At 47.3% G+C, this 26,996-nt stretch overlaps 2 protein-coding genes across 2 annotated transcripts in view; both read left to right on the top strand.

Moving 5' to 3' along the window:
* Positions 1 to 18,989, top strand: part of LRP4 (LDL receptor related protein 4) — a 78,576-nt gene extending 59,587 nt beyond the window's left edge. Inside the window, exons 12-38 of the mRNA XM_088520422.1 lie at positions 913 to 1,143; positions 1,448 to 1,604; positions 1,953 to 2,170; positions 2,501 to 2,677; positions 3,317 to 3,442; positions 4,133 to 4,341; positions 4,951 to 5,032; positions 5,714 to 5,819; positions 6,803 to 7,004; positions 7,323 to 7,512; positions 7,754 to 7,885; positions 8,543 to 8,683; positions 9,051 to 9,137; positions 9,340 to 9,511; positions 9,597 to 9,759; positions 10,003 to 10,228; positions 11,561 to 11,864; positions 12,186 to 12,404; positions 12,670 to 12,804; positions 13,002 to 13,110; positions 13,472 to 13,616; positions 13,998 to 14,111; positions 14,435 to 14,558; positions 15,170 to 15,237; positions 15,854 to 15,941; positions 16,469 to 16,610; positions 18,357 to 18,989. Of these exons, the coding sequence (XP_088376548.1) occupies positions 913 to 1,143; positions 1,448 to 1,604; positions 1,953 to 2,170; positions 2,501 to 2,677; positions 3,317 to 3,442; positions 4,133 to 4,341; positions 4,951 to 5,032; positions 5,714 to 5,819; positions 6,803 to 7,004; positions 7,323 to 7,512; positions 7,754 to 7,885; positions 8,543 to 8,683; positions 9,051 to 9,137; positions 9,340 to 9,511; positions 9,597 to 9,759; positions 10,003 to 10,228; positions 11,561 to 11,864; positions 12,186 to 12,404; positions 12,670 to 12,804; positions 13,002 to 13,110; positions 13,472 to 13,616; positions 13,998 to 14,111; positions 14,435 to 14,558; positions 15,170 to 15,237; positions 15,854 to 15,941; positions 16,469 to 16,610; positions 18,357 to 18,692 (4,403 nt within the window). The 3' untranslated portion in view covers positions 18,693 to 18,989. The remainder of the gene's footprint in view (positions 1 to 912; positions 1,144 to 1,447; positions 1,605 to 1,952; positions 2,171 to 2,500; positions 2,678 to 3,316; positions 3,443 to 4,132; positions 4,342 to 4,950; positions 5,033 to 5,713; positions 5,820 to 6,802; positions 7,005 to 7,322; positions 7,513 to 7,753; positions 7,886 to 8,542; positions 8,684 to 9,050; positions 9,138 to 9,339; positions 9,512 to 9,596; positions 9,760 to 10,002; positions 10,229 to 11,560; positions 11,865 to 12,185; positions 12,405 to 12,669; positions 12,805 to 13,001; positions 13,111 to 13,471; positions 13,617 to 13,997; positions 14,112 to 14,434; positions 14,559 to 15,169; positions 15,238 to 15,853; positions 15,942 to 16,468; positions 16,611 to 18,356) is intronic.
* A 3,754-nt stretch (positions 18,990 to 22,743) lies between these two features.
* The window catches only part of CKAP5 (cytoskeleton associated protein 5), a 46,793-nt gene continuing 42,540 nt past the window's right edge, over positions 22,744 to 26,996 (top strand). Inside the window, exon 1 of the mRNA XM_088520510.1 lies at positions 22,744 to 22,765. The gene's annotated coding sequence lies outside the window, so the exon portion shown is untranslated. The remainder of the gene's footprint in view (positions 22,766 to 26,996) is intronic.

The following is a 26,996-nucleotide window of genomic DNA, read 5'->3' as shown; positions in this document are numbered from 1 at the left end:
TTTTTCACTGACAGCCTTATTCTGTTCACCAAGCCAGTCTGTGAGAAGGAGCAAGTACTCTGGCTTGTATTAGATCTGCACAGGTTGTCAGCAAATGCCTTTAGATTTTTGTGTGTGTGTGTGTGTGTGTGTGTGTGTGATTTTGACCATAGGGAGGTATTTTGCTGTTTTTTTTTCTTTTTTTTTCCTGTCCAGGACAATACCATTTCCTGCCCCCGCCAGTCCTTTACTACATTGACATTCCTGGTGACCCAGACTCTTTCTGGGATAGAAACTGCCTACTACCTTTTATGCTTTTCTAGTCAGTCAGGTTGTATCACACCTCCCTGCTCTGGTTTGACCTTCACTGATCACTTAGTCCTGAGTGCTGTGAGTGGCTGCTGTGTGGACACCTGTTGTCTTTAAGGGCACCCATACATTTAACACGACTGCTCAGCTTCCCTAATGTAACTCTTAAAAGATTTCAGGTTTTTTTTTCCCAATGGAAATGTCCAATGAGTAGACTTGAAGCGTGTCTTGTCTTGTCTTGACAGTAAGCTCTTTAGAAGGTGTGGTAGAGCATGTGGTTTGGGATGGATGAGAGGTGGATATGGGAAAAAGCAAACTACAGCCTAACTGTCAGGTGTCTGCATAGTGGTATAGCCTCAGAGGCTGAGGTGAGATGGGCTCAGGTGGGATGTGGAATGATCAGTTCTTGCTGCATTAATGTTTGTCTAGTGCTTTGAAACTGTTCATTTCTGATTTGGGATTGTGTATTTGGGATGTGAAGACTCTTCTCTGATGTGTTTCACACCTAGGGGTTGACTTCCTGTTGCCAGTACTGCAAAACTTTATCCTGGGACTTGAAGGAAAGGGAATGGCAGGCAGGACCCTGTCAAAGTAATCTAATGTTGTCTTTGTGCATATCTGCAGGACCAGAGCCAGTGCTGCTTTTTGCCAATCGAATTGATATCCGACAAGTGCTGCCTCATCGCTCGGAGTATACGCTGCTCCTGAACAACCTGGAAAATGCCATTGCTCTTGACTTCCACCACAGCAAAGAACTGGTGTTCTGGTCTGATGTCACTCTGGACCGCATCATGAGGGCCAACTTGAATGGTAGCAATGTGGAAGAGGTGGTGTCCACAGGGCTGGAGAGCCCAGGTGCGTCACCGCAAAAAAAGGCAAAAGCCTGGGGAACTGGTGATGGCGTGAGAGCAGGGGTGAGTGAGTAGGGAGAAGTGGATACCTGGTATTCAAAATGGAGAGCATCTCCCTGAGCAAGGGGGTAGGTTGGATGAAATGTGTGCAAGATCATTGTCTCCCTGGAGTTCAACTCAATTGGATGAAGAAGAGACACAGAGATTGAGGCTGGGCCTCTCCTGAGATTGAGAGGGGAAGGGAACTGTTTCTGTGTGCAGAACCTGTTCCTTTGTTCATTCTGTGTTTAATTCTCTCCTGGAGATAGGTGGACTTGCTATTGACTGGATCCATGACAAATTATACTGGACAGATTCTGGGACATCTCGAATTGAAGTAGCAAACTTGGATGGCACCCACAGGAAAGTGCTTTTGTGGCAGAACTTGGAGAAGCCACGAGCGATTGCCCTTCATCCGATGGAGGGGTGAGTGGGAACCTGGGGCCTCGATGAGCCCTCCATACAAAAATGTCAGGGTGAACAATGAAGACTGTTCTTGGTCACAAGGGCTACCTCTGGGCTCTGTATCCCCAATTTGGGGAACTGCATGGAACTGGGAGGTTCAGCTCCTGAATCGTATTCTCGGCTGTTCAAGTTTCACCAGCGTGAGACTGAAGGCTGCTGCCTTGTTGGCTGTCGCTTCTCCTATGTCTGTGACCGAGTCTCATGCTCAGGGTCATAGGAATAATATGTTTTTGCCCTGGATAGGAAGTGTTGCTTGGTGGAGTAAGTGGGGCATCAGTTTCCTAGCCTGTTTCTCCCTGCTTCCTCCAGCACTATCTACTGGACTGACTGGGGCAACACTCCGCGCATTGAGTATTCCAACATGGATGGCTCCAATCGGCGCATCATTGCAGATACGCATCTCTTCTGGCCCAACGGATTGACCATTGACTATGCAGGGCATCGGATGTACTGGGTGGATGCCAAACACCACGTCATCGAGAGGGCTGACCTTGATGGGCGGAATAGGAAGGCTGTTATTAGTCAAGGTAAGAATGGAACAGCTCCATGCAGTAAAAAAGGCAGTAACATGGAGGAAGTTTGAGAACCGCTTGCTTGGAAGTGACTGTTGCATCTGTGTGAGTCTCCTTTCATGGTGGGATGAATTCTGCCACTGCAGAGGGATAAGCTTTATTATCATCTTCCCAGACTTCAGTGGACATGAGAGGGGAAGTGTCTGTTGCATTGGTGTGAGGTGAATTTGATAGATTGACTGTGCCGAGGCTGATGGGGCAATGGAAGGAGCTATCCCTTGTCTCTGCAAGCCTGACTCCTGTAGCATGTGACTGAAATGTCCCTGTAACGGACTTCTGTTACAGGCCTTCCACATCCCTTTGCCATCACCGTGTTTGAGGACAGCCTGTACTGGACAGATTGGCACACCAAGAGCATCAACAGTGCCAACAAATTCACAGGCAAGAACCAGGAGATCATCCGCAACAAACTCCATTTCCCTATGGACATCCACACGCTGCACCCTCAGCGCCAGCCTGCAGGTAACTGCAGAGAGGGTAGAGACCCAGCTGAGCCAATGGAGAGCTGGGAGACTTGCAGCTGCCACTCAGTCTTTTGGACAGGGGGATAACAAAGCTGAACCCGGCACACTTGACTCATCCGTTTCCTCTGCCCTGTGCTCCCACAGTGCTCACTGCATCCAGCCTCTTGATTGTAGGTCCTTCAGCACCAGTTGTCTGGTGCTGGGTGTTCCTACAGCTCCCCCTGCTGACATTGGCAGTGAATGCTTTTCAGTAAGGAACATCGAGCTTGTCTATGTGAGCTGGTTCGGAAAAAAAGACTCAGATAGGCACAAATAATGATCGGAACCTCCACTACTCTTTTTAAATTGCTGCAATCCACTCTGGAAGTCAGTAGAGTTAAACACTTTATTTCCAAATGGACTGATTCTAAAAATGCAGTCAGTGTGTTAATATTTACCTTCGTTTACTCTCAAATATTTTTTCTTGGTAGAAGAGTTATCTTGTTCATGTGGGACTCAGACACCATGGTGGGCAAAGCAGAAATTCGTGCCACTACTTGTAGTAGGCTTTTCCTTCTGCCTTTGCTGGCACTTTCTGTCATTCTCTTTACTCTTTGCCTTATGTGTGTTTTTTTTTCTTTGTCTTTGGCCACTTGAGCAGGGAGAAACCGCTGCGGGGCCAACAATGGGGGCTGTACTCACCTGTGCCTGCCGAGCAGCAAGGATTACACCTGCGCCTGCCCCACTGGCTTCCGCAAGATCAGCAGCCGTGCCTGCGCCCAGAGTAAGTGAGGTGGGAGCTCAGCCTGCGCGCCCCGGGGTCAGCGGGTGGCAGAGGGTTGACAGGAGAAATAAGCAGCAGCTGGCCCTTCCCAGGGGATGCAACAGAGGTGGTGTTGGAGGCTGCGCAGGAGGATGCCTCATCTTTTTGATACATTCACCTTTCCCGTTAATGGGTTTGGTGCGTAAGGGCGCAGAGAAGCTCTGCTCTTCAGGCCTCAGTCCAGGGCTGCGGTTGGTGCTGTACTCCCTGTCATAGGTGACTGTTTCCTTAAAGTCCCCATGAGAGCTGTCACTGGTAAATTAAAAAAAAAAAATCGGACCTATTGACTGCCAGAATTACTGTTGGTTTGCAGCCAGATAGGAGAGTGAGGCCACCTGTCCCCTGGATTCTCAAAAGGTAGCACAGATCTTGGGTTTGGAGAGAGATCTGTGCCATTCTTTTGAAGAGCATTGTCTGACTTCCTCCCCAGCACATCGGCACCCTCAGGGAGGCAGCTCCCAACAGCCCTGTTCTCCTTTCCCCTCCTCTCCTGTAAGATATTTTTTGCTACAAATAAAATCCTGGGCTATGACCTAACAGTGAGAAATAGTGTATGCAGTGGAGTTTGGATATAATATGGAATTATGTGTGTCTATCACTATGTTGTTGAACTTAGAGAAATTAAAAGAAGACCTTTCGACCTTTGATCAGGTCTTGACAAGTTCCTGCTTTTTGCCCGAAGGATGGACATCCGTCGGATCAGCTTTGACACAGATGACCTGTCAGATGATGTTATTCCCCTTGCTGATGTGCGCAGTGCTGTGGCTCTGGATTGGGACTCAAAAGATGATTATGTCTACTGGACAGATGTTAGCACTGACTCCATCAGCCGAGCTAAATGGGATGGATCAGGCCAAGAGGTACAGTGCTAACTATTGCGGGGATAATCTAGTCAGAAGACTCTCTGAGCAACAGCTTTGAAGCTACTGGAGTAAACTGGACTTCTAAGGAGTCGCAATTTATGTTGTCACTAGTTCATTAGCTTGCCTAGCCGTGGCTCAGAGGAGCTCTGAGATCACTAAACACTTCATGCGTGTTTGGTCTGCGTTCATGCTTGCCTGGGAAACTTTGAACTGGGATGTGAAGCATTCTGATTTGCAAGCTGTGGGTGCTTCCTTTGTTGTATTACTAAAAGCAGAAAGGAAGATGTGTTATGTGCCACACTTGGAACAAGAGCCACATTCCTTGGGACCATTCTGTGCTCATTTCCTTCAAGCAAATGTTGCCATCAAGGAAGGGGTTGTTCAAAGTTCGGGGGTTGGAGTTGCAGTTTGAACAGTTTTGGAATATAGACGTTACTCCAAATGTACAACTGATGTGAAACTTTAACACCCTAATCCTCCTTCTTATGGCCTTGTTCTGCTTGGGCTTTTGCCTTTTGCAAATGTTGTTATTGAACAGGTAGTGCGTTGGGCTCCGTGTTCTCTCATGAAGGTCTGTTTAGTAACTTTCTTCTCATTCCTGTTTAGGTTGTGGTAGACACTAGCCTGGAAAGTCCGGCTGGACTGGCAATTGACTGGGTCACCAACAAGCTGTATTGGACTGATGCAGGTACTGGGATCCTCCACTTTGCACAGGGTTCAGTCTTCCTCACTAATCATGAAAATTCAGTAACAGACATAGAGTTCCACTTCCATTTCATCCAGATTTGTCTGTGTATTTGGCAGGAAATGAAACTCACCTTATGAGTTTGTAACCAAGTGGGAGCTGATGTCAAATCTTTTTGCTTAATCCTTTCTCTGCGGTATCCCCAATGCTTATTCTGTAGAAAGGCTTGTTTTAGAAGTCTAACGTCACTTGTCTTTTTGCTGCAGATATATGTGTGTGTGTGTGTGTGTGTGTGTGCACGTGCGTGTGTGTGTGTGTACATGTTTCAACAGTGTATCTTGGGTTGCAGTTGGTAAAATTTGGAGGATGTTCCTTCACTGAGAGCAATAGTTCAGAGATATATAAGGAACATGATTCTTTTCTAGCTGTTCTGTCATGCCTACGTAGGCACCTTGGGGGCTTGGCAGAGGGCAGTTCATCATCCATGCAGGGCTCAGCACCAGTGATTACATAGGGACCTCGTAGAAGGTGGTTTTTTGATCCATATTTCTTACCTGCCTTCCAGATGGCATGAAGGTTCGGAGGAGGAGAAGAATTCACTGCACTGTGGATATATATTTTTTCCTTATCTTTTGTGTTTCCAGAGGTTTTTGATTTTCTTTTTCATTTTCTCAATCTTTTTAGGGACAGATCGGATAGAAGTCTCTAACACGGATGGGACCATGAGGACTGTTCTGATCTGGGAGAACCTTGACAGACCCAGAGATATCGTGGTGGATCCTGTTGGAGGGTGAGAGATTCTTTTTTTTTTTTTTTTTTCTGTGAGGATATCCCACTTCTTGTGTCTAAAGATACTATACAATTGCCTTCCTTTCTGGCATTTTTGTTCTATAACCTGCCAAACTCTGAAAGAAAAGATAGCTTTTGGATACGAGTGAGACTAGATAAGCAGGGTTAATTTAAGTCTGTTAAGCTGTAGTGCTTTCAGGAGCCTGCCAGTGTTTCTATTTGCTTATCCTGGGGATTTAGTAACTAAAGATCTGTTGTAAAACTGCCGAAAATGAATGAGAATGAATCTGTCTAGATCGTTTGTGTGTTTATTTCATATCTGTGTTCATTTTTTATTAAAACTCCCCACTTTTCAATTACACTGCAATCAGAGGAATTTCCAGTAAATTAGCATTGATCCCAAGTGAGTTCTAACACTAATGTCATTTTGACTTCAGAGTGTTTTGTCCGTGACAGCACTGAGGGATCAACTTGTGCCATGGAAAGGAAACCTGACAAGAGTAACAAAAACAAAAGGCTTCAATAAAGGCTTTTGCTTTTGAATCATGGGACTTGAAGAGCTGAGACTAGATTAGGGTCAATAGGCACAAGCTGGCCAGCCCTTGTGTTAGAACCATTGAAGGTTTTGAATGGAAGTATGCTGTTCTTTCCTTGGCTGGATTACTAGAGGACAAGGGCCGCAAGAATATAAATGTCCAGTGTCAGAGAGTGGGAAATAATTGCTTAATTATTAGGTCTTGTAAATACTTTTATGTTTTTCTCTATGTTGTAATTAAGTCCACACATAGGCAGTAGAGGGGATATGATCTTTGCTGTAGTTCTAGGAGTGTTATAAGTAGCCAAGATTGCCATAAAGATAGTGTTAGTCTGATGATGCTTCCTGATAGCTGCTGATGGCACCAGCAGTTTGGTTTCTCTGTAACACCGTCTAGCTTCAGAGGCAGTGGAGTGGAAGCATTGACTTCTTTCTGGGCTCGCATTCAGGTTCATGTACTGGACTGACTGGGGAGCCAGCCCAAAGATTGAGCGTGCTGGTATGGATGCTTCAAAGCGCTTGGTGATCATCTCCTCCAACCTGACATGGCCCAACGGTTTGGCTATCGATTACGAGTCGCAGCGTCTGTACTGGGCAGATGCGGGCATGAAGACCATTGAATATGCCAGCCTGGATGGGAGCAACAGGAAGGTAAGGAAACCATCCTGGGTAAGAGAGCATGGGAACCTGAGGTATGAGTCCTAGAGCAAAGAGTGCTTATGGCCCCTGCCTCTCTTTTCAGTTGAAATCCCCAAATCCAGGCATGCTCATCTGCTTTCACTGGGAGAGAAGAGCTCCCCTTCAGTTGCAGATCATGTGAGGAGACCTGTTTGAGGGCTCCTGATGTTCCCATCCCCCTCCTGTTGCTGTGACTGTTCCTATAATGTTGAGAGGGAGCAAGGGAAGCATATTGCCCTTAGTGACTGCTTAGTAATGTTTTTTGGGGGGGTCTGGGGGTAATCTGACCAGGTACTGATTGGGAGCAATCTGCCTCACCCCTTTGGACTTACTCTTTATGGCGAGAGAATCTACTGGACAGACTGGCAGGCCAAAAGCATCCAGAGCGCAGACAGAAGGACTGGGCAGGCTCGGGAAACGCTGCAGGACAATCTGGAGAACCTTATGGATATTCATGTTTTCCACCGGCACAGGCCACCAGGTACAGAGCTGACCCCATGCCACACTGAGCTGAGAGCTTGCTTGGGCTCTGGTACGTGGCATGGCTCTCCTGCAAGTAGTTGCCCTGTCTGTCAGCCCTGAAAGCTTTAAGACTCTGTGTGGAACCTGTGAGCCTTTGTTTTCAAAGAGATTCTCACACTACACATTTCTATAGTTGTTACACCCATTGTTTGTGCCTGTGCTACTGTCTTACGGAATTTTTTTTCCCCCTTTTCCTGAAGTACACACAGCATGTGAAGTTAACAATGGAGGCTGCAGTCACCTGTGCCTTCTGGCCCCTCTCCCAAAAGGTTACAGCTGTACCTGCCCTACTGGGATCAACCTGCAGTCTGATGGCAAGACCTGCTCTGCTGGTGAGTCACTTTTGTAGGTTCTTCACTGTAGTTGGATCTCAATTACTTGCTGCTCCTGTTTTGTTAGGGAAAATTCATTTTTTGTATTTATCTCCTTTGCCCTTTGAAAAGCTCACTAACAATTGCACCTCTCATATATAAGTGAGAATTACTATGAAGTTAATTGAGGGTATCTGGATTGATAGAGAGGAAATTTTTCTTGAAATTACCGTGGGCTTTAACTACATGTCACTTCTTCTTCCCCATACCTTTGCCCTAATCTTGAGGCAGATTCTATTTTGACCTAGAAAGTGTTTTGACCTGTTAAAGACTCTTTTAACAGGTCATGCATGCTATCCCTATCAACCTTCTTTTGGCTTCAGGCTATGGTACATCCGCATATTCGTTTTAGTGGGAAAAATGATTTTTACTTATTTCTGTTCCCTGCACATGTTAGGAAGAATAACTTTTCTGTGAGAGCATTCCTTTCCAGCTTGGAAATAAAGATATGTGCCATGTCACTCAGTAAGTTTATCAGACACCCGTGAGCAGAGCTATGTCTGAGTCTTCCCCTTTTCCACTGAAGTGGAGTTCAGCTCAAGGATGTTCAGTAAATTATGCCTGTAGTTGACTGGGCTTGTCCTTTGCTGATATCTATCCATCTTCAACTCTCTGCAGGAATGACCAGCTTTCTGATCTTTGCCAGAAGGACTGACATCCGGATGGTGTCTCTGGATATTCCCTACTTTGCAGATGTCGTCGTTTCAGTCAATGTCACTATGAAGAACACGATTGCAATTGGGGTCGATCCTCAGGAAGGTCAGAACTTCTTGATGTATCTAACTACTTGCTGTGAAGGGAAGAAGTGACTTTAGTATCTAGATGTCTGAATAAAGATCGGGTCACATGTTTGTGGCCTTGTTAGGATAGCAGAATAGCTAGTTAGAATAGCTACCCAGAGACAGTACTCCCAAAGCTTTTGGGAAGGATTGGAGCAAGAGATTTTCTACTGTTTAGTCACTGTAGTTGAATAGTCTTGTGCTGTTCTTATTCTTATACCTCAAGATCTCCATACTGAACAGACTATTGCTAGCCAGAGTAATCTCGATGTTTGTATCCTAAAGACCTGGATTTTACTTTTAAGGATTTTACCTGTTCTTTAGCTTCTCTTCCTTTTTCCATCCAGGAAAAGTTTACTGGTCAGATAGCACACTACGGAAGATCAGCCGGGCTGCCCTTGATGGCTCCCAATATGAGGACATCATCACCACAGGTAAGAAGAATTTTCATTTGGGAGCCTCTGTGCAGCTGCCAAGAGAGATCCTCTAAGCTTCCTAGTGGAAAATTCTTTAAATTTTACAGGGCAAGGAGAGTCATAAAGCTTGCTGCCTGATGGGCACATAGAGCGTATGGCAGGTATTTCTGGGCAAGTTGGGAGAACAAGAAGTGACTGCTGCACCTTTCTGCTTTTTCAGGTCTCTTGACTACAGATGGACTGGCTGTGGATGCTATTGGCAGGAAGATATATTGGACAGATACAGGAACAAATAGGATTGAAGTGGGCAACCTGGATGGCTCCATGAGGAAAGTGTTGGTCTGGCAGAACCTTGACAGCCCACGGGCAATAGCATTATACCATGAGATGGGGTTAGTGTTATCAGGAGCTTATCAAGAGGTTGGAGGAGGGCTTCTGTCTCTGCTGTTTCCTTAATACTTGCTGGCTTTTCCCCAGGTACATGTACTGGACAGACTGGGGTGAAAATGCCAAGCTGGAGCGCTCCGGGATGGATGGCTCAGGACGAGTAGTGCTGATCAGCAACAACCTGGGCTGGCCTAATGGACTGGCAGTGGACAAGGCTGGATCCCAGCTGCTCTGGGCTGATGCTCACACTGAGGTCTGATCCTGTTCTTCAGCATTGTACATTGCTGGGGCTCTGATAGACCAGAGGTTGTTCTGAAGCTTTTGAGCAAGCTCTCTGAGGGTTGAGGGGAACAAGCTTTTCTAAGAGCTTGCCTTATGTGAAGGGAGGCTTGAGTAAAATCATTTGCTTAGGCTCTGCTTTTTGTGTGATCCAGGCATTGCTGTTAACAGCATTGTGCTTTGTGTGCGAGACTGATGTGTCCATTTCTTTCTCCAGCGTATCGAGACTGCAGATCTCAATGGTGCAAACCGTCGCACGCTGCTGTCCCCAGTGCAGCATCCCTATGGGCTCACTCTGCTGGACTCTTACATCTACTGGACCGACTGGCAAACTCGCAGCATACACAGGGCCGACAAGGATACTGGGGCCAATGTCATCTTGGTGAGGGCAAACCTGCCCGGGCTCATGGACATTCAAGCTGTTGATAGGGCACGGCCCCTGGGTGAGTTGCTGGGCGGCTCCTGAGGCACTGGTACCTGAGTACAGTGACTAGGGGAGCCCTTAAGAGCTGTCATAGTAAAGGGTCCTTTGGGAAAGCATGAGTGATGGAAATAGAGCACTGCCTTCAAACTCAGCTTTTGTTTTTTCCTGCTTCTTGTGCAACTATTTTTGTACTTCTTCCTGTTTACAAAGCTATATAGCTCTGGAATTTATTTTTACTGCTCTGTACCTTTTAATTTCTCTCCCTGCTCAAATGAGTTGTAGCCTGCTAGGCTTCATCGGTATCTTCTGCCTGTAGACTTGTTTATGGCATTGGATGCTTTCCCTTTTTAATTCCAAATTGCACTTACTCCTCTTATGCTAGTTGCTGAAACTTTATTTCAATTTCTAGTCATTCTTAGCCTAACTATTTCAGGCTTTGTCTCCCTGTCCACCACTTTAGCGGCTCTTAATATATCACCCTTTTCAACTATTCTGTGCCAGAGTTAGAATCCTTATGCTACTCTTTGGGGAACCTACACAACCTCATCTTGCCTCCTTGGTCTTCAGTGTGAGTTATTGCTGTGTGCTGTGTTTTCCTTTCAGTGCAATTCTTTTTCCCGATATTATCTTCTACAGAAAACTCTGTGCTGCTTCTCCTGTGGCTCCTAACAGCAGAACATTGCTGCCCTTTACAGTGTAGCTTTAAGCCAACCTAAACTTCAGCCATCATATGCTTGTGGTCTTTCCCCCTTCCTCCCTGTACCTGTCTTCTAGGCTCATCCCTTCTTAATAAAAGGATATTGGCTTTTTGATTTAAAAAAAAAAAAAAGAAGTTAAGATATGACCCTAATACATCAAGCACTTAGCTTGAAGCACAAGGTTCTCTGATGCCTTTGTTTATTTACCACTATGTGCAGCTAAATTAAAACAGAAGCTTCTTTGTTATCCTGGCCTCTGGTGTCTTGTCGTGCTGCTTCCCCACAGGGTGGGATCTTACTGTCGGCATTACCATTTGCAACAATAACAGAGCTAAACTGCAGTCCTGTGAATCTCTCAGCATTTGGCTGTTCCTTTTTCCATGGGAAGACTGTGATTAGCAAGGAATACAGGTCAGGATTTTGCTCCTAATGCTCCCACTTCCACTGTGCCTTCCTGTCCTCCTTGCCCAACTGTGCCCATGCCACCAATGCGTCTTGGAGGGGGAGGGAGGCAGTGTCTGAAGGGCTGTAGATTTTCAGCAAAGCTGCAGTTAGGGTGAACTCAGCTGCTAGCAAGTTGTGCATGTGTGGAGTAAAGCTTTGGTTTCCGGGACTGCAGAGATCCTTAAACTTCCATTTCCCTACTTCTGAAGGCTTTAATAAATGCGGAGTTCGTAATGGCGGCTGCTCCCACCTTTGTTTGCCTCATCCCACTGGCTTCTCCTGTGCCTGCCCCACTGGTGTTCAGCTGAAGAGAGATGAACAGACATGTGACTCTTCTCCAGAGACCTATCTACTGTTCTCCAGTCGTGCCTCCATCCGGCGTATCTCGCTGGACACCAGTGACCACACGGATGTGCACATACCCGTCCCTGAGCTGAACAATGTAATTTCTCTGGACTACGACAGCGTGGATGGCAAGATTTACTACACGGATGTTTTCCTGGATGTCATCAGGTAGGTACCAGTCATCTGCTTGCCCAGGTTACCCAGTCGCTCGTGTTGGGTGTCCACAGAGAACTGTGAAATATGGCAGTGACCTGGGGAGACCCCGTCAGCTGGCAGTACTCTGCTGCTGCAGTCTGTATGTGGCACACAGCATCATGCTTGTTGCTGGGCTAAGTGCTGGATGTGTGTTTAACCTGCTAGAGCATGAGGGAGGAAGCATCAGGGAGGTACCAGTGCGAAGTGACCCTGTGGCTAGTGGGTGGAAGGATAAAAGCTCTGCAGGACAAGTTAGCCATTCCTCACTGCCGTTTGTCATTGACTTCCATGCAGGCGGGCCGATCTCAATGGCAGCAACATGGAGACAGTTATTGGTCAGGGGCTCAAGACAACTGATGGCCTGGCAGTGGACTGGGTGGCCAGGAACCTCTACTGGACAGATACAGGACGCAATACAATTGAGGTAGCTAGACTGGATGGAAGCTCAAGGAAAGTGCTGATCAATAACAGCCTGGATGAGCCCCGAGCCATTGCTGTCTTTCCCAAGAAGGGGTAAGTGTGGGGCATTGTCCAGGGCAGACAGGGCTGTGCAGAGGCAGACTGGAGGAGGAGAGGCAGAACGGTGGATTTGCAGAGTGAAGTGATTGGGCAGAGTGAAGTGAGCGGGTTTGAAGGCTGGGGCACATGTTTGAGAGAAGTAAGCTACGGACTATATGAGCTTTTTTGAACGCTGAAGAATACGGCAGATTCATTCATAATTAAGACTGGACTAAATGAAATGTCTTTTTCCTCTTGCACTTGCCTTTTCTATCCTTAGGTATTTATTCTGGACTGATTGGGGTCACATTGCTAAGATTGAACGGGCAAACTTGGATGGTTCCGAACGTAAAATCCTGATCAACACTGACCTAGGATGGCCCAACGGATTGACCTTGGATTATGACACCAGGAGGTCAGTGAGAGAATTCAGCATAGGATTAAGATACACATACATGTATATGTATATATGCATATATTTCCTACCTGAGCTTAATTTCTTGAAGTGTGTTAATTGGTTTGATCCATCTTGGCTAATGAATGACTAGAATGTGAAGAGGGGGTGTATAGGTGTAGGTGGAGGCTCACGTTTCCCTTTCCCTGTTCTTCCAGGATTTACTGGGTGGATGCACATCTTGATCGTATAGAGAGTTGTGATCTCAATGGGAAGCTACGCCAAGTGTTGGTCAGCCAAGTGTCACATCCCTTTGCTCTGACACAGGTGAGAGGATTTTTCCCTTGGTACCAACATCAGTTGTGCTGAGTTTAGACAGTGGAGTGTAGGGCCAGGGGAATGTTGTAGCTTGAATGAAGCAGAAATGACTGAGGAGCTGGTACCTTACCCTCCTGTGGTGCTAGCACAAGTTTGAACTGCTTTGGGATGTAGACAATCATTTTCTTTATGATAAGAAGGTGAAGGACTAGAAAGGTCTTTGGAGCCTTCTGTCACTGGGACTTTTTTGTTTTGTTTTGTTTTGTTGTTTGTTGCTTTTTTTTTTCCTTTTAATGAGGGTCCAGTGTCTGTGTTGGCTAAGCATGCTAATAGCTGTGGTCTTTCTCTTCCTTGCTAACTCCCTGAGCAGCAGGATAGGTGGATATACTGGACTGACTGGCAAACCAAATCTATCCAGAGAGTGGACAAGTACTCTGGGCGGAATAAGGAAACAGTCCTGGCCAATGTTGAGGGACTGATGGATATCATTGTGGTTTCCCCTCAGAGACAGACAGGTAACCAGGAGAATCTTGATTCTAGCAAATGCTAATTGTAGACAAAGAACTCTTGAACCATTCTGCTGCTGGAGACATTAAATGTGTTTGATGTCTCTCAAACCATCTTCCTCAATTTTTCTGGGCATGGTCTTTGCCAACCTGTGATGTTTCAGCCAAGTATGTGTTGACTGTGCTGTGTTACAGCTTTGATCAGCAAATGTCATCTTCTGAGTTATTCATCTGACATCACACTAAGACAGAAAAATGCAAGCTTATTTCTCTCTATGCAGCTCTACTTCTAGGAAGTATCTCTGGCTTTGCAGGAAAAGAAAATGGTTGTTACTCAGATCTTCTACATAATTGTATGCTCCAGATTTAAAACTTGCTTTTCCCTTTTAGGTTCCAATGCCTGTGGGGTGAACAATGGAGGCTGCACTCACCTCTGCTTTGCCAGAGCTTCTGACTTTGTCTGCGCGTGTCCAGATGAACCAGATGGGCGCCCCTGTTCCACCAGTGAGTTCAGAGAGAGTTTCATTTGGGTATTAGCTTCTGTGTGTGAGTCACAGCCACTATTTATGCATTGACTACTCATTTGTCTGTGGGAACCAGAGCCCCTGAGCCTCTCCAGTGTACAAAAACTTCTACAAAGTCTTATACTGGGAGTAAAGCAGTTGTGAGCAACAGAATCTCCACCTGTCCTTTACTGAGAGGCTTGGTTTGGGATAAGAAAATTACAGGATGTAGTTCCTAAGCTTCCCTGTTTCAGAAGATTTCTTACCAGACTTGTTCATCTGTCCCACAGATTTGTGATTCCTATTTTCTCTATGTTGTTTTAGTTCCTGGTGTGGTGCCCCTTGGTCCTGAAATTACCAGTGTAAGTGAGAGAAGTCAGACATTGCCTGGAAAAATACCTACCTCCACCACCAAACCTCTTACTTCTCTGGAAGCAGTGGAAGGAAAGTAAGTGTTTGAATTTCAGTGTTCATTTGACTGATTTCTGAACTACACTTTTAAGGAACTTATTTCTGAGATGAAGACATGATGGTTTGTTATTTTAATTTTCTCAAACAATTCACATGTGACCCAGGTATTTGAGGGAATAGTTTGGACCCAGCCACAGGGAGATGGCTTGTCTGGGATAGGACAGGGCCTTTGCAGCTCTAATATTTAAGCTACAGTACAGGTAGTTGAGAGCCTTTTTTTTTTTTTTTCTCCTCCTGCTAGTTTCCTACAGCCTGTTGTTCCTACTGTTCAGCAAAAAATATAGCACATGGCTCCTCTATTGGGAATGATATATTGAACAGAAATATCTTTCTATATTGACTTTACAAAGTTCTGATTTTGGCTTCAGGACTGAGACTGAGATTTTTGTTCTGTTCTATTGAAATATACACATAAATCAGGTTCTCTATTATGGATGCAAATGAGTATTGGAGCAGAAAAAGGAGGGTTCCTTTCAGAGCCCGAAGTGGAAGATCTCTATTAACCAGTCATGTCCTGGATTCTGATACCCAGGGAGAACCTGCCTAATTTTGATATTAGGGTACTAAATGTGTCCTTCTGTCTTTCAGCTGTTCTGATAAAGATGCCAGGCAAGGCTTGTGTACCCTTGATAATGAGGCAGTGCTTGCAACCATGGGTGAGTTTCTTCCTGTTACTCTCTTCTTCTACTAGTGTTGTTCTTCCAGCTGTGCCCCAGGCTTTTTAATCCATAGTGTTTGAAACTAAAACTTGAATTCCTCAATTGCCATCTGAGCAGAGTAAAATGTATCTTAATGTTGAGTATAAGTTGTGCTCATTCATTAGCCTGCATGGAGACTTTTCCAAATGACTGTTTTGTCTGAAGAATATGGCTGTTTTCCTTTCTCGCCTACTTCATCCACTGGATTCTTTTGCTAATGCTACTCTTTTTCCACCATCTCTTTTGTATTTCATTGAAGATGGATGATAAATGTGACTGTTTCTTCAAGAGTTCATTACTGTTACTTCAAGGGTAATCTGTCAGCAAGGAGGTCTAGTTCATCCTTACCTGATTCCATTACCAAGGGCTTCTCACTGCTTCTGGTTTGCTGGGACTTGGGTAGGAGGAAGGAATTCGTTCATATGATGGCAAAAAAATCCTTTTGCTAAAGCTTTGTGCATTGACCTTTTACTTTGCATACTTCCATAAGAGGTGTTATATACACTATAAGGACAGCATTATATCGTGGAAATTAAGGAGATTGCTTAATTTAACCTTTGCTGTTCACTTTTAGGAGAAGGATTGCACGTTAGTTACATTATTGGAGGCCTTCTCAGCATCTTGTTTATTTTGCTGCTTATTGCTGCTTTAATTATATATAGGTAAGTGATCTTCCCCCTCTTCTGGACTGTGGTAAAATATAGCCTTGTGAGAGAAAAGAGCTCTTGTAAATCACAGTAAGGAGAGACTATGTATTCTACAAGCCCTTCATTTTGTTGGAGGCACTGTTTGATTTTATTTGCAAGGTTTGGGTCCTGTTCCTTTAAAGTTGGGCATACACCTTTTTTATTATTTATTATTTAACCCTTGTGGGCCAAATATTCTGCAGAAAGATTGGGAATTATGGAAAGGGATGAGAAGTGTTCGTATATCAGTGCAGCATGAGGCCATGTGCTTCTTGCCAGGTTCTCTCCAGTTATTGCCAGTATTGTTTTGTGCCTGCCTGGCAGTGCCATGCTGCACAGATAGCTAGTGAGTTTACTGGCAACTGAAGAACTTGATGAAACCAATGCTACCTGATGTTGAGGGATAGTGAAAATTGCTCGAGCTCTATGCTTGCTGAGGGCTCAGGAACTTAAGATCCTGGCAGGAGGACTCTGTATCTTTCCTGACTGCTCTCTTCTTTTAGGCATAATAAATCCAAGTTCACAGATCCTGGCTTGGGGAATCTAACCTACAGTAATCCATCGTATCGGACATCTACCCAGGAGGTGAAGATTGAAACAATTCCCAAACCAGCCATGTACAACCAACTGTGCTACAAAAAGGAGGTAAGAGCTGCTGCTAGGGACATGGGGACCCAGCTCACACTGCTGAGCTATGAGTCTTGGTATGTGAAAACACTGCAACTTGCCAGCATTGCCCAGTCTGATTCCTATGGACCACCCAGCAGCACTTTTCCCTCACTGAGTTGTAGTGACATATACCTACATTTAACCTTCTGCTTCCTCCTCATTCATTGAATCCTGTATTTTTCTCTTCCACTGGGCACTGGACATCAAAGTAAAGGAGTTAAAGGTCCTCCTTAGAAACAGTTCTGTTCAGTGACTGTTTCCCCAAGGTTGCTTTAGACAGTCATCACAGAAATCAGACAACCAGAAAGGGTCTGATGACAAGAACATGGCTTCTGGTGCAGTGCATGGAAGGGATGGGATAGAGAGAGAACTGGAGCCCTTAATAAATGAGCATTTAAAGGCACTGCAGAGGTCCACCCTGTGTGTGACAGGATGGACAGGATTTAATATAATATCTTGCAGCACTTTTTCTCCTCTGTTTTCTCCTCAGAAGCTTTCTTATCACTCAGATAGCTTCTCATCTTCCCTCTTCTGATTTTCGTCCACATCCTCACGTCAGGTATCACTACTCTGTGTAATGTGTTTGGTTCTGCCTCCCTCACTCAAGCTCTGTTGTGTGGCTCTAGCACTGTCCCCTACTAATTGTTCTTTCTGCCTTTTCCCTGCTTTTTATGTCCTCGAACCAGCTCTACTGCTCGCAGGAAAGTAGCGGTCATTTTCTAGGGCAGACCCCTTGGTCTTAATTTGGCTACTTCATATGGGAGGTTGAAAAAACATAACTTCTGTAGGAGTATTTATGATATTCCATTAGATCATTTGGTCCTTAAAGCAGGGATCCTGGCAGGAATTTTGCAGAGAAGCAGCATTTACCCCAGCCCTATGTTTCAAATGTGGCATCTGATAGAGTTTCAAAATGTTCTTGCCACTTTAGCTTTACGTACTAAGGATAAACCAGGATGCTTTATCTGGGAATCTAAATCCTTTCCACTTTTCTCTTAATCTCCCCGCTACTAAATGTACCCATATGTATTGCCCCTCACTGCACTCTCTTCTCTGGGTTTACATCAGATCTTCTAATGCTGCTTATTTGTCACTGGGCCAAGCTATACAGATTTCACTACTTTAATCTCAGTGTGGTCCCATTTGTCCCTGATCATTTATATTGTCTCCGTATAATCTGCTTTCCTTGTATCACTGTGAGGTGCAGAATAGACAGTGGAATTCCAGGTGAGCTTTCTTGAGAGTTCATCTAGAGTGACTTAGATACAAGAATATTGCAGATTTATAATCAACTCCCTATCCTACCCATTTTTACCCTGGAGTCTTCTGGCTGTTTCTGCTTCCCAAAGGTGTGGGTTTTTTTTTTTTTTTCCCTTTCATTTTTTTTCTTTCTTTTTTGGCTCTGTGTTGTTCTTGCCCCCTGCTGTCATGGATTATATTTAGTTGAGTTAAAGGAGCTGCCTCATCTTTGTTCCCCTTCTGTGATTTGAAGGCTCCTGGAGTTTGGAATTAGAGTTCTTGCAGGGAGGATTCATGCAGGGGGTGAAGATCTGAAGGGAAATTTAGAACAGGTTCTGCTATTATGACATTCAGAGATGGTGGCTCTTTACATTGAGGTCCAGCCATTTGTCTGCTGCACTATCTTCGTTCCATCTCTGCTTTGCTCTTTGCCCTATTTTTCCATAAATGTATTGTGTTTTCACTCACTTATCTGCTCCCTAGGCTGGTCCTGATCACAGCTACACCAAGGAGAAGATCAAGATTGTGGAGGGGATTTGCCTTTTGTCCAGTGATGACTCAGAATGGGATGACCTTAAGCAGATTCGGAGCTCCCGTGGAGGGATCCTCCGGGACCACGTCTGCGTGAAGACAGACACGGTCTCTATTCAGGCCAGTTCTGGCTCGCTGGATGACACTGAAACTGAGCAGCTGCTGCAGGAAGAACAGTCTGAGTGCAGCAGCGTCAACACAGCCGCGGCCACTCCGGAGCGGCGCGGCTCGCTCCCAGACACCGGCTGGAAGCACCAACGCAAGCCCTCCACAGAGAGCGAGGTCTAAAGCACGCGCTGCTGTGGAGGAGCTTGTTCCCTCTCCGGCCTCCACTCTGCACAAAAGAGATGGGACTCTGCCGGCCAAGCAAGGAAGGGTGCAGAGACTGGTGCCTCTTGCAAGGGGCCGAGAGACTGTGACTGCCTTTCAGCAGGAATTGGGCAACTGTGTCCTGTTGTGGTTGGAGAGGGAGGATGGGCGGGTTGGAACCCAGAGACCTTTGGGCTCCTTTTCACTGTCTGTGGTTTATTTATATGTTCCCTTTTCCTGGAAGCTGCCACATGAATTTTTGCAGTGACTCCTCTGGCCTGAGTCTGGTTGAGATTCTGTCTTCTCTGGCAACCTGCAAATCCCACACAGTTCAGCTCACGGTCGATGCCCATGAAGAGCGGAGTTGCTTCGTTGTTAGCCTTTGGTCACAGAAGTTCCCCTGGTCATTCCAGTGCCAGCAGCACTCTGAGGCTTTGTGTTGTGGGTCTCTAACCTGAGAGATGTCTCAGAACAGATGGGGGTGTGCTTTGCGGCCAAGGGGACAGTGACACAGTATCAAGGCACCTTTTAAGGGTGTAGAGAGTGTAATTGCGCTTGCCATGATTTGCTTCAGGAGAGCATGAGTGTCTGTTGCTGGCGGTGGACGCTGCTCCTGCTCACCCCTTTCCTGTTAAAATATGTTTCTTGTCAGCAAATGGGCCTTTTCAGAATTATTCCCTCTAGATACTGGAGTCTTCAAGGGAAAGAATAAATTAGCATTGTTTTTAGCTCTACTGAGCTAATGGTATGAGATGTACCACAGCAAGCACTAGGTTTTACTCTTCCTTAACTGATATATATATACATATATATATATATATACACACACACATGCACACAGAGGGATATGTGTGTGTGTATATATACATATGTGTGTATTTATATATATCATATATATATTTTTTTTTAAAAAAAAAAACAACATTCCAATTCGACAACCTCCCAATTGTCTTGACCTTTAGGACCCTTGATTAAAGTGATGAGGAAAATAAGAGAATTCCTAGGCTGGTTCTCCCCCAGGGAAATCCTCAGTGCTGACAGTTAGGAACTGCTTTATCAGTAGACTGAGCCCATCTGACCTAGAATAAGAGACAATAATCATGGAGCTATAAGGGCCATTTTTGAGTAGTTGCTTATCAGCCAGAAACGCACTTTAAGCTCCATTATTACTAGCAACTCACTCTCCTCACAGAGTCTTCTTCGCATTCTTCCCATCAGCTGTATGAATCTCAGATTTTCCCTGGCCTCCGAGGCCTTTACCCTCTAGGGAATAATCCTCCCCTCGCAGTTACGGACATGTAGCAGCAGCAGGAAATTGCCTCCTCCTGATGAAGAACTGTGCCACTCTTGTGCATACTCTTGTGGTAAGATGAAGTCTTATGTCAGATTATTTATAAGCAAAACTTTCCAGGGAAGAATCCCTTGCAGCAAACTTACCTCTTTATGTCCTGGCAGGAGGCCAAGTGCATTTCCACCTGTGCTGCGACAAGAGCATTGCGTACAGCAGGGGTATGGCTGGGAACTGTGGGGAGAGCGCATTTCAGACACAATACTTTTTCAACTAGTTTTAAAAAAAAAAAAAAAAAATCTATCCTATTCTGTTCTAACCTTGTCTGGATACTAATGATCCTGATACCCTTGGAAAAGAACATGACAGTTGCCAGCAGGTTGGCAATACTCTTTACACCGGAGGTGGCTCTGCCTCTGCAGCAAGGGAAGGATCACAGCTGTGACATGGCGAGGTGGCATGGAGCTGTCCATAATGTGCACCATTGGGCTGACTGGTGTATATTCCTGTGGAAGATCAACTGGAGCTAAGGCTTAGACATTTCCCTGTGATAATGTGGGACTCTTCCCTAGGCGCAGAGGGATTTTTTTTATTATTAGATTTTTTTTTAATTTAATATTTATTTGATTGACCCCGGCTTGGGAAGCATTGTGCTTGTTGGGCAGGGGCACATTTGGATTGAGGTGTGGAGTCAGTGGGGAACTGGGGAAGGAGGCTGTCTCGCTGGGGTGGCTCTTGGCTGCCTGACACAGGGACAACAGTGAGGGGCTTGAGTGTAGGCAGCAGAATGGATGCGAGAGGAGCCAAGGACAGCGCAGGGGCAGGAAGCTGGCAGTCAGCATATGAGGAAGAAGGGCCTGACCTCTAGGAGAGCAGGTGGGGTTTGTGTCCTCTCCCTGTAGCTGTGTGAGCGTGCTCCAAAATCCTGAGGCAGGACAGGGGTGAAGGGAGACATCGGCCCAGACCTGTCACTGGAGGTTCAGTCCAAATCACAAGTGCAGAAGGGAAAGGAAAACCCAGTCAGTCTTCACAACAATTAATGGTGCTTGTGATCTCCACCTTGATGTAATCTCTGCTGCTTCTTAGGAGGGACCCTGCACGCTGCAGCCAAACATCCCTGCTCTCCACACCTTTCCTGGGCTGATTTAGGTGAAAAGGAGAGGGGGGAAAAAAAAAAAAAAAAAGCCACAGCCTCATGTCCATGAGTGACATAGTGGTCAAATGGCATTTTTTTTTTCCTGAAGTGTGCTGACCACCCCGGTGAGGTGCTGCCTTGAGGATGTGTCACGTTTCCCTTTCCGAGGGAAAGAAGGCCCCCATTACGCTTAGGCTGTTAGGAATGTAGGAAGGCCATGGGAGGATGATTAGAGCACTGACTACTGTGTAAAAAGGCAACCTTTCTCCTGTCTGTCCTGAGCTAACGTCAGTGATTTCCCTGCGTCCCTGTGTAATGGTTTTAACGTTACTCACTGGAGACATTGGACTTTCTGGAGTTATTTAACCACTATGTTCAATATTTTAGGGGTTGATGATAATTTAATATAAATTTAGCTTTTCTTAACCACTCTGCCTGGCTTTTGGTTGTGAATGTACATGTGTTTTTTTGATTCTCCTTTGAAAAAGGAGCTCCTGGACCTGCTTGCACAGAACCTTACTTTTCCTTTGCTTGAAAGGAACAAGGTAGGAACGGATCTGGGTTCTTCTGCTTTGAGCTCTAAAGCTTAGGAGCAGAGGCCACACACTCTCATTGGTAAATGCCTGTGTGCACACTTTTCCCCTCTGCCTTGCTTTCCCCCTTTTTATTATCACTAAATTGCTAAACATGGCAACAGCCAAAGATTTTGCTCTTGTGGTTTTTGTCACACTGGTCTCAAGCACCATGGGCTGTGGGGCTCATCGATGGTGTTGTGCCTTTGACCAGTAGAAAATAACTGTTAAAGAGCTGCTAAAGAACTGTTTTCTACACACCAGGTCTTTTGCACATGATTTTGCTTTTTTCTTTTTTTATGAAGACCAAGACTCTAAGCTGTCCTCATCTGAACAGCAATGGGCATGTTCAGCACTCCCTCACACCCTACCACTGCTGTGAGCCTTGTGCCCCGTTGTGTCCTGTTCTGCTGGACCTCTCACAAGACACTGAATGTCGTTGCTTTGCTCCTGCCCCTTCCTAAGCTGCAGCTGAGGGCAGAAATGGCTTCCTTAAGCTCAAGCAAAAACACACTCCTGCTCTCTGCCTTCCTCGCTCCTTGGAGGGGGAACTGAGGAGGCTCCGGCGGGGCCTGGGGGGGTCGCGGTGCTGGCACCAGCCCCTGCCCCTCGTTACCGGCCCCTGCGGCCCTGCCCCACGGGCCCTTCCGGGCGGGCCGCACTCGCCAACAGGCGCGGCCAGGGGACGGTTCCGCCCGGGCCCGGCACGGGGCCTTTCCCAGGTGGCAGCGGCGCGCCCCGGGCCGCTGCGGGCGCCCTCGCGCCACCGGCCCCGAGCGGCCCCGCGTTGTCACCACGCGGAGCCCCGTTTCCCGCCGGGGGCCACGCAGCCCCTTCGCCCACACACCCGGAGCCGGGGCGCCCGCCGCCGCTCCAGGCCTGGCGCACGGGCACGCGTTGCGCTGCCGGATTCAAACGAGCCAATGGCGCGAGCGCGTTGATGGCGCGGGCGGGGCCGGCGCCGGCCAATGGGCGCCGAGGACACTGCGAGGTGCGGGCGGTGTTAGCGATTTCAAACGGCGCTGAGGAGCGGCCGCCTGCCCACCCCGCCGCTCAGGTGAGCTCCCCTGCGCCAGCACCCGCACCCCGCGCGGCGGCACCGGCCTCCCGCGACTCCCTGCGGCTGCTACTCCCGCTCCGCCGGGCCCGAGCTGCCCCCGTGAGGCTGGGGGCGGCGCCGCTCCCCTCCGCCGGAGCGGGCCGCGCTCGCGGGCGGCGCCGCGGCCGTTGGCGGCGCGAGGCCGCACTGGGAGCGCCGCGCGCCCGGGCCTGGGGTGCCGGGCCTGGCGTGCTGTGGCCTGCGCTGCCCTGCCGCCTGCACTGCTCCACGGCGCCGCCTCCTTGTGGGGGGCAGCTGCGGGCCCTGGCAGCCGCGCTCGGCTAGGCCCGGCCCGGCTGCATCTGTCGCCTGGGTCTGTGCGGAGTTGGGCGCTTCCCCCTGAGCCCCCGGAGGGAGGTGTTCCCAGGGGGAGGCTGGTGTTGTGAGGAGGCGGGGAGCTCATCCGCGCTGCTCTAGTGCCCGTGTGGGGCTCAGCTGTCTGCCCCAGATCCCCAGGGTCCCTCTTCAAAAAGAGCTTCATGTTGAGTCTTCAGTAGTGTGTGCAGAGCGGCTCCTGAAAGGATTTCTTTTTTTCCTCCTGCTTCATTTGGTTCTGAGTCAGAGTCTTGTGATCTTTCCTAAGGCAGTAGCTTTCAGGCTGATGCGCAGGGGGTTCTCCTGCATCTGGAGCTCTGTCAGCTGTGCACCCGAGCCTATTTGTTCAGGGTGCCTATCAGCTATCTAATTATGTCCTAGTTGTTCCGTTTTAACTTACTTATATTTTGTAGTATTGAGCTCTCTCAGAGCCTAGAGCTATGATTGAGGATTCCTGCACAGTTAGTTACCCTATGGCTTGCTCTTGCCCATGCACTATGTGACTATTTGTCTACAGCTGCCTGCTGTGGGTGAGAAGGGAATGAGCAGTGGCCGGGATGTCAGGCTGCTAGCTGCAGACCTTCTGTGTTTATTACACGTGGAAGAGGGCATTCATGTAGGCTTTCAAAGCATGTTTTTATTGGTTTGTAGCTGAAGATGCCTATTTGCAAATACTCATTGGCAGTCTCAAATATTAACTGCTATAAAAAGCTATTTATAGAATATTACTATTAAAAGTTTGTGATCATATCAAGGTAGATGATACTATCTAATCAATCAAGGTGAATGATTAGGTGCAAGTTGTCTTTACAGTATTGATTCTTTGGTGTTCAATGTCAGATCTGTTGTTTGTAGGGGAGGGAATGGGTTTAACTGCTGCTTGCCACGGGTGTAGCCTTTAAACCTTACTAGTTTGGTGGCTTCACTTAAAAGATGCACCTTTTTCCCTGTTAAGAGTTACAATAGGATTAAAGCTTTTAAGCAAAAGCAGGATTTGATACATCAAAGCAGAATTGATTTAAAAAAAGGGGGGGGGCAATGAACTGATTTTAAGTAAATTATAGACATACTTATAGAAGGTAAATCTTAAATGTTAAGTGTATTAACCTGGAAACATTAACTGCTGTGGAGAAACTATATATTTATGCAATACCTAGGAAAATAGGTGGAACTTGTGTTTTTAGAAGAATAGGGAATTGGAGTTAGTCTGCTTTAAATCTTCCCTGAGCTAAAGCAAGACCTATTAGCTGTTATAAATAATAATAAAAAAGCAAATATTTTGGAATGGAAGCTTATTGCTTACTCTCATATGTGCATCACTTGTATCTGATGGCACTTTCTTCTGTGCTGACTTTTGTCCTTTCACTGATATGGGCCAGTTATGTAATCTGGGCCTGGGTTTCTAAAAATCTGGTGTGTGCCGTTGTTGAGTTGATGTTCTCACATAGATGTCTCCTAGAGTAAGGTCTTGTTCCTGTTAAGTAGTGCTCAAAACATCTCATTTTCAGAGGCTTGTGCATCACTGCCCGTGTGTGTGCTGGGTGATAGTGACAGCTGAAACGTGCTTTGTGTTGTTTGTTGCAGGTTTTTGCAGTCAATCTTTTCTTTCTTCCTTTCTTATTATCCCGAATAAACGAGCCTGTTATCTGCAAACTGTAACATCTCTGCTCACCCCTTTGTATAGAAGGCTTATGAATATTTTGAACAGTACATGCAATTAGAAAATGGATGTGACTCTCTTGTGGGAATAAAGGTAATTGTCTCCCTAATTTGGAAGACTTTGTATAGGATGTGTGACCCAAAAGAGCCTTGAAAGAGAGAAACATTTGTAAAGTTTGTAATTAATGATTTCAAATCCATGATCTCTGCCCCCTTCTCTCCCTTCTGTTCCATTCTTCCAGATAGAAACCTGTTTTCATTCTAAATGTGCTATGTCTGTCTCGAGAATGGTTCCCAAACAAACTGGAAATACCCTGTAAATGGCTTGTGAATCCTGCTCTGGAGTAAGGAGAGGTTAAGTGCATTCATATCCTTACAGAATGGCTGGTTTCAGGACAACATAGTCTGTGGTTATTAGGGGTATCATTCCGTTGTTGCTTTGTGGGCTTTTCCAATAGCACATCTTGTAGGAGCTGCATTTTAAGTGTAACATGGGAAGGTCTTGCATTCTTGTGTTTAAATTAAACATTGCCTTGTCCCAAACCTTGCTGCTATGGCATCTTGTTTAACGAGCCTCCTTAACTGAGCAATTGCACGTTGCCATTGCTATGGCAGCTCCATTGTGGTGAGTGGCAAACACGGAAAGCAGAAGCTGGTGTGTGTTTCATGCCTATTGGGGGGTGGGAGGGGGCTTGGGACAGCGGTGGAAAGTAACTTTGAAGATGATTTGGTGGGGAGCACAGCTGGTGCTTGAGGACCTAGAGCAGGCTTTTGAGCTAGACAGATGTGTGAAGGAGCCATGGCTCTGCATCATGTATTTTGATACCCTTCTCAGGAGGGAGGTATTTACTCCCTGTTTCCACCATACTGATGGCTGCTGGTCTTGCTGCGTACTCTCAATGTCACGCGATGACACTGATGAAGGAGCTGGATTGGAGCGTGGCTGCTGTGTGCCTGCAGTGGTGGGACGGTGCTGGCTGTTTGCTTGCCTCTCCTTTGTAAGGTGCTGCTTCTCAGGGCAGGCCCGGTTCCTCCTGCCAGGCAGGTGTTGGCTCCCCAGACTGCCCCGCTTCCCCCGCTGGGGATGGCCGCGTGATGCCCGCGATACCATCCACGCGCGTCGCGCTGGCGCGGTGCAGCACTGTCGTTAGCGCCGCTCAACATGGCCGGGTGCCGGCGGCGCGGCTCGGAGGCCGCCTAGGCCGCGGGGCCGGCAGGAGCGGGGCCGGGCCGCGGCGACGGGAGCGGCGCGGGGGCCGGGGCTCCCCGGCGCTGCCTTTGTGTGGCCGGGGCCTCCCCGCCCAGGTGCGGCGGCGCCGGCCCCGCCCGCCCGCGGGAGGCGCCTCCGTCGCGGCGCAGCCCCCGCCGCGCTCCCCGCCCGCCGCCGGGCCGAGAGCTGTCCCGGTGAGTGGCCGGCGGGCCGGGGCCGCGGCGGGGGCGGCGGCACGAACAGTACGGCGGGGGTGCGGGCGGGCGGGCGGCCTGCGCGGCGGGGCCGCCTCCCAGGAGCGGCGGCGGGGCTGGAGCGCGGCCTTCTGGAAGGTACTGCGGGGGCCCGGCGGCCTCCGGCCTCCGCGGGCAGCCAAGCCGGTGCCGCGCGGGCTGCTGGCCGAGGCTGTTCCCGTTCGAGGAGGAGGGTGTTGGTGGCCGCGTGTGGCAGGGGATGGCGGCATGTGAGCTCCTTCGTACCCGGGCTTTGTAAACACGGTGGGGCGGGGGGCGTTTGCTGCCCCACCAGTATCTTCTCTCTCTGTCTTGCCTTAGAATAACCGCAGTGCTCACTGCCTTCTTCCTGTATTGCCACCTTCTCTTTTGCCCCTTTGCTCTGGTGGAGTGGCTTCCTTCCAGTCTTATCCATGCAGTAAGAAGTCATTTTTTGCTCCCTTGGCTGTAGCAGAAGGTCAGGTTATTTTGTGTTGCCTTTTACTTTTTTCTTTTTTTGCCTGGGAATGCCCAAGTTATTTTCAGAGACGGCATTATTGAAACAGCCAGAAGAATTAAGTATTGAGCCCCTTACCAATAACTTGCCTTTTCTACATTGTTAGATACCACTGAGAGCTAGGCTGAAACATGTGTTTTATCAGGCAAGAAAAAATTTAATGCTGTTTATTCTCATATGCCATTGCATTGCTGCCAAAGCTGAGGACCCATTCTGCAGCCTACTCCAGGGCCTGCAGAGTGCTTTTTTTTTTTTTTTTTTTTTTTTAATGTACAT

This window comes from Tinamus guttatus, unplaced genomic scaffold, assembly GCF_059628265.1.
Source record: "Tinamus guttatus ecotype Peru unplaced genomic scaffold, ASM5962826v1 Tinamus_guttatus_pri_ptg000089l, whole genome shotgun sequence".
NCBI lineage: Eukaryota > Metazoa > Chordata > Aves > Tinamiformes > Tinamidae > Tinamus > Tinamus guttatus.
This window is presented reverse-complemented; position numbering and strand designations above follow the sequence as displayed.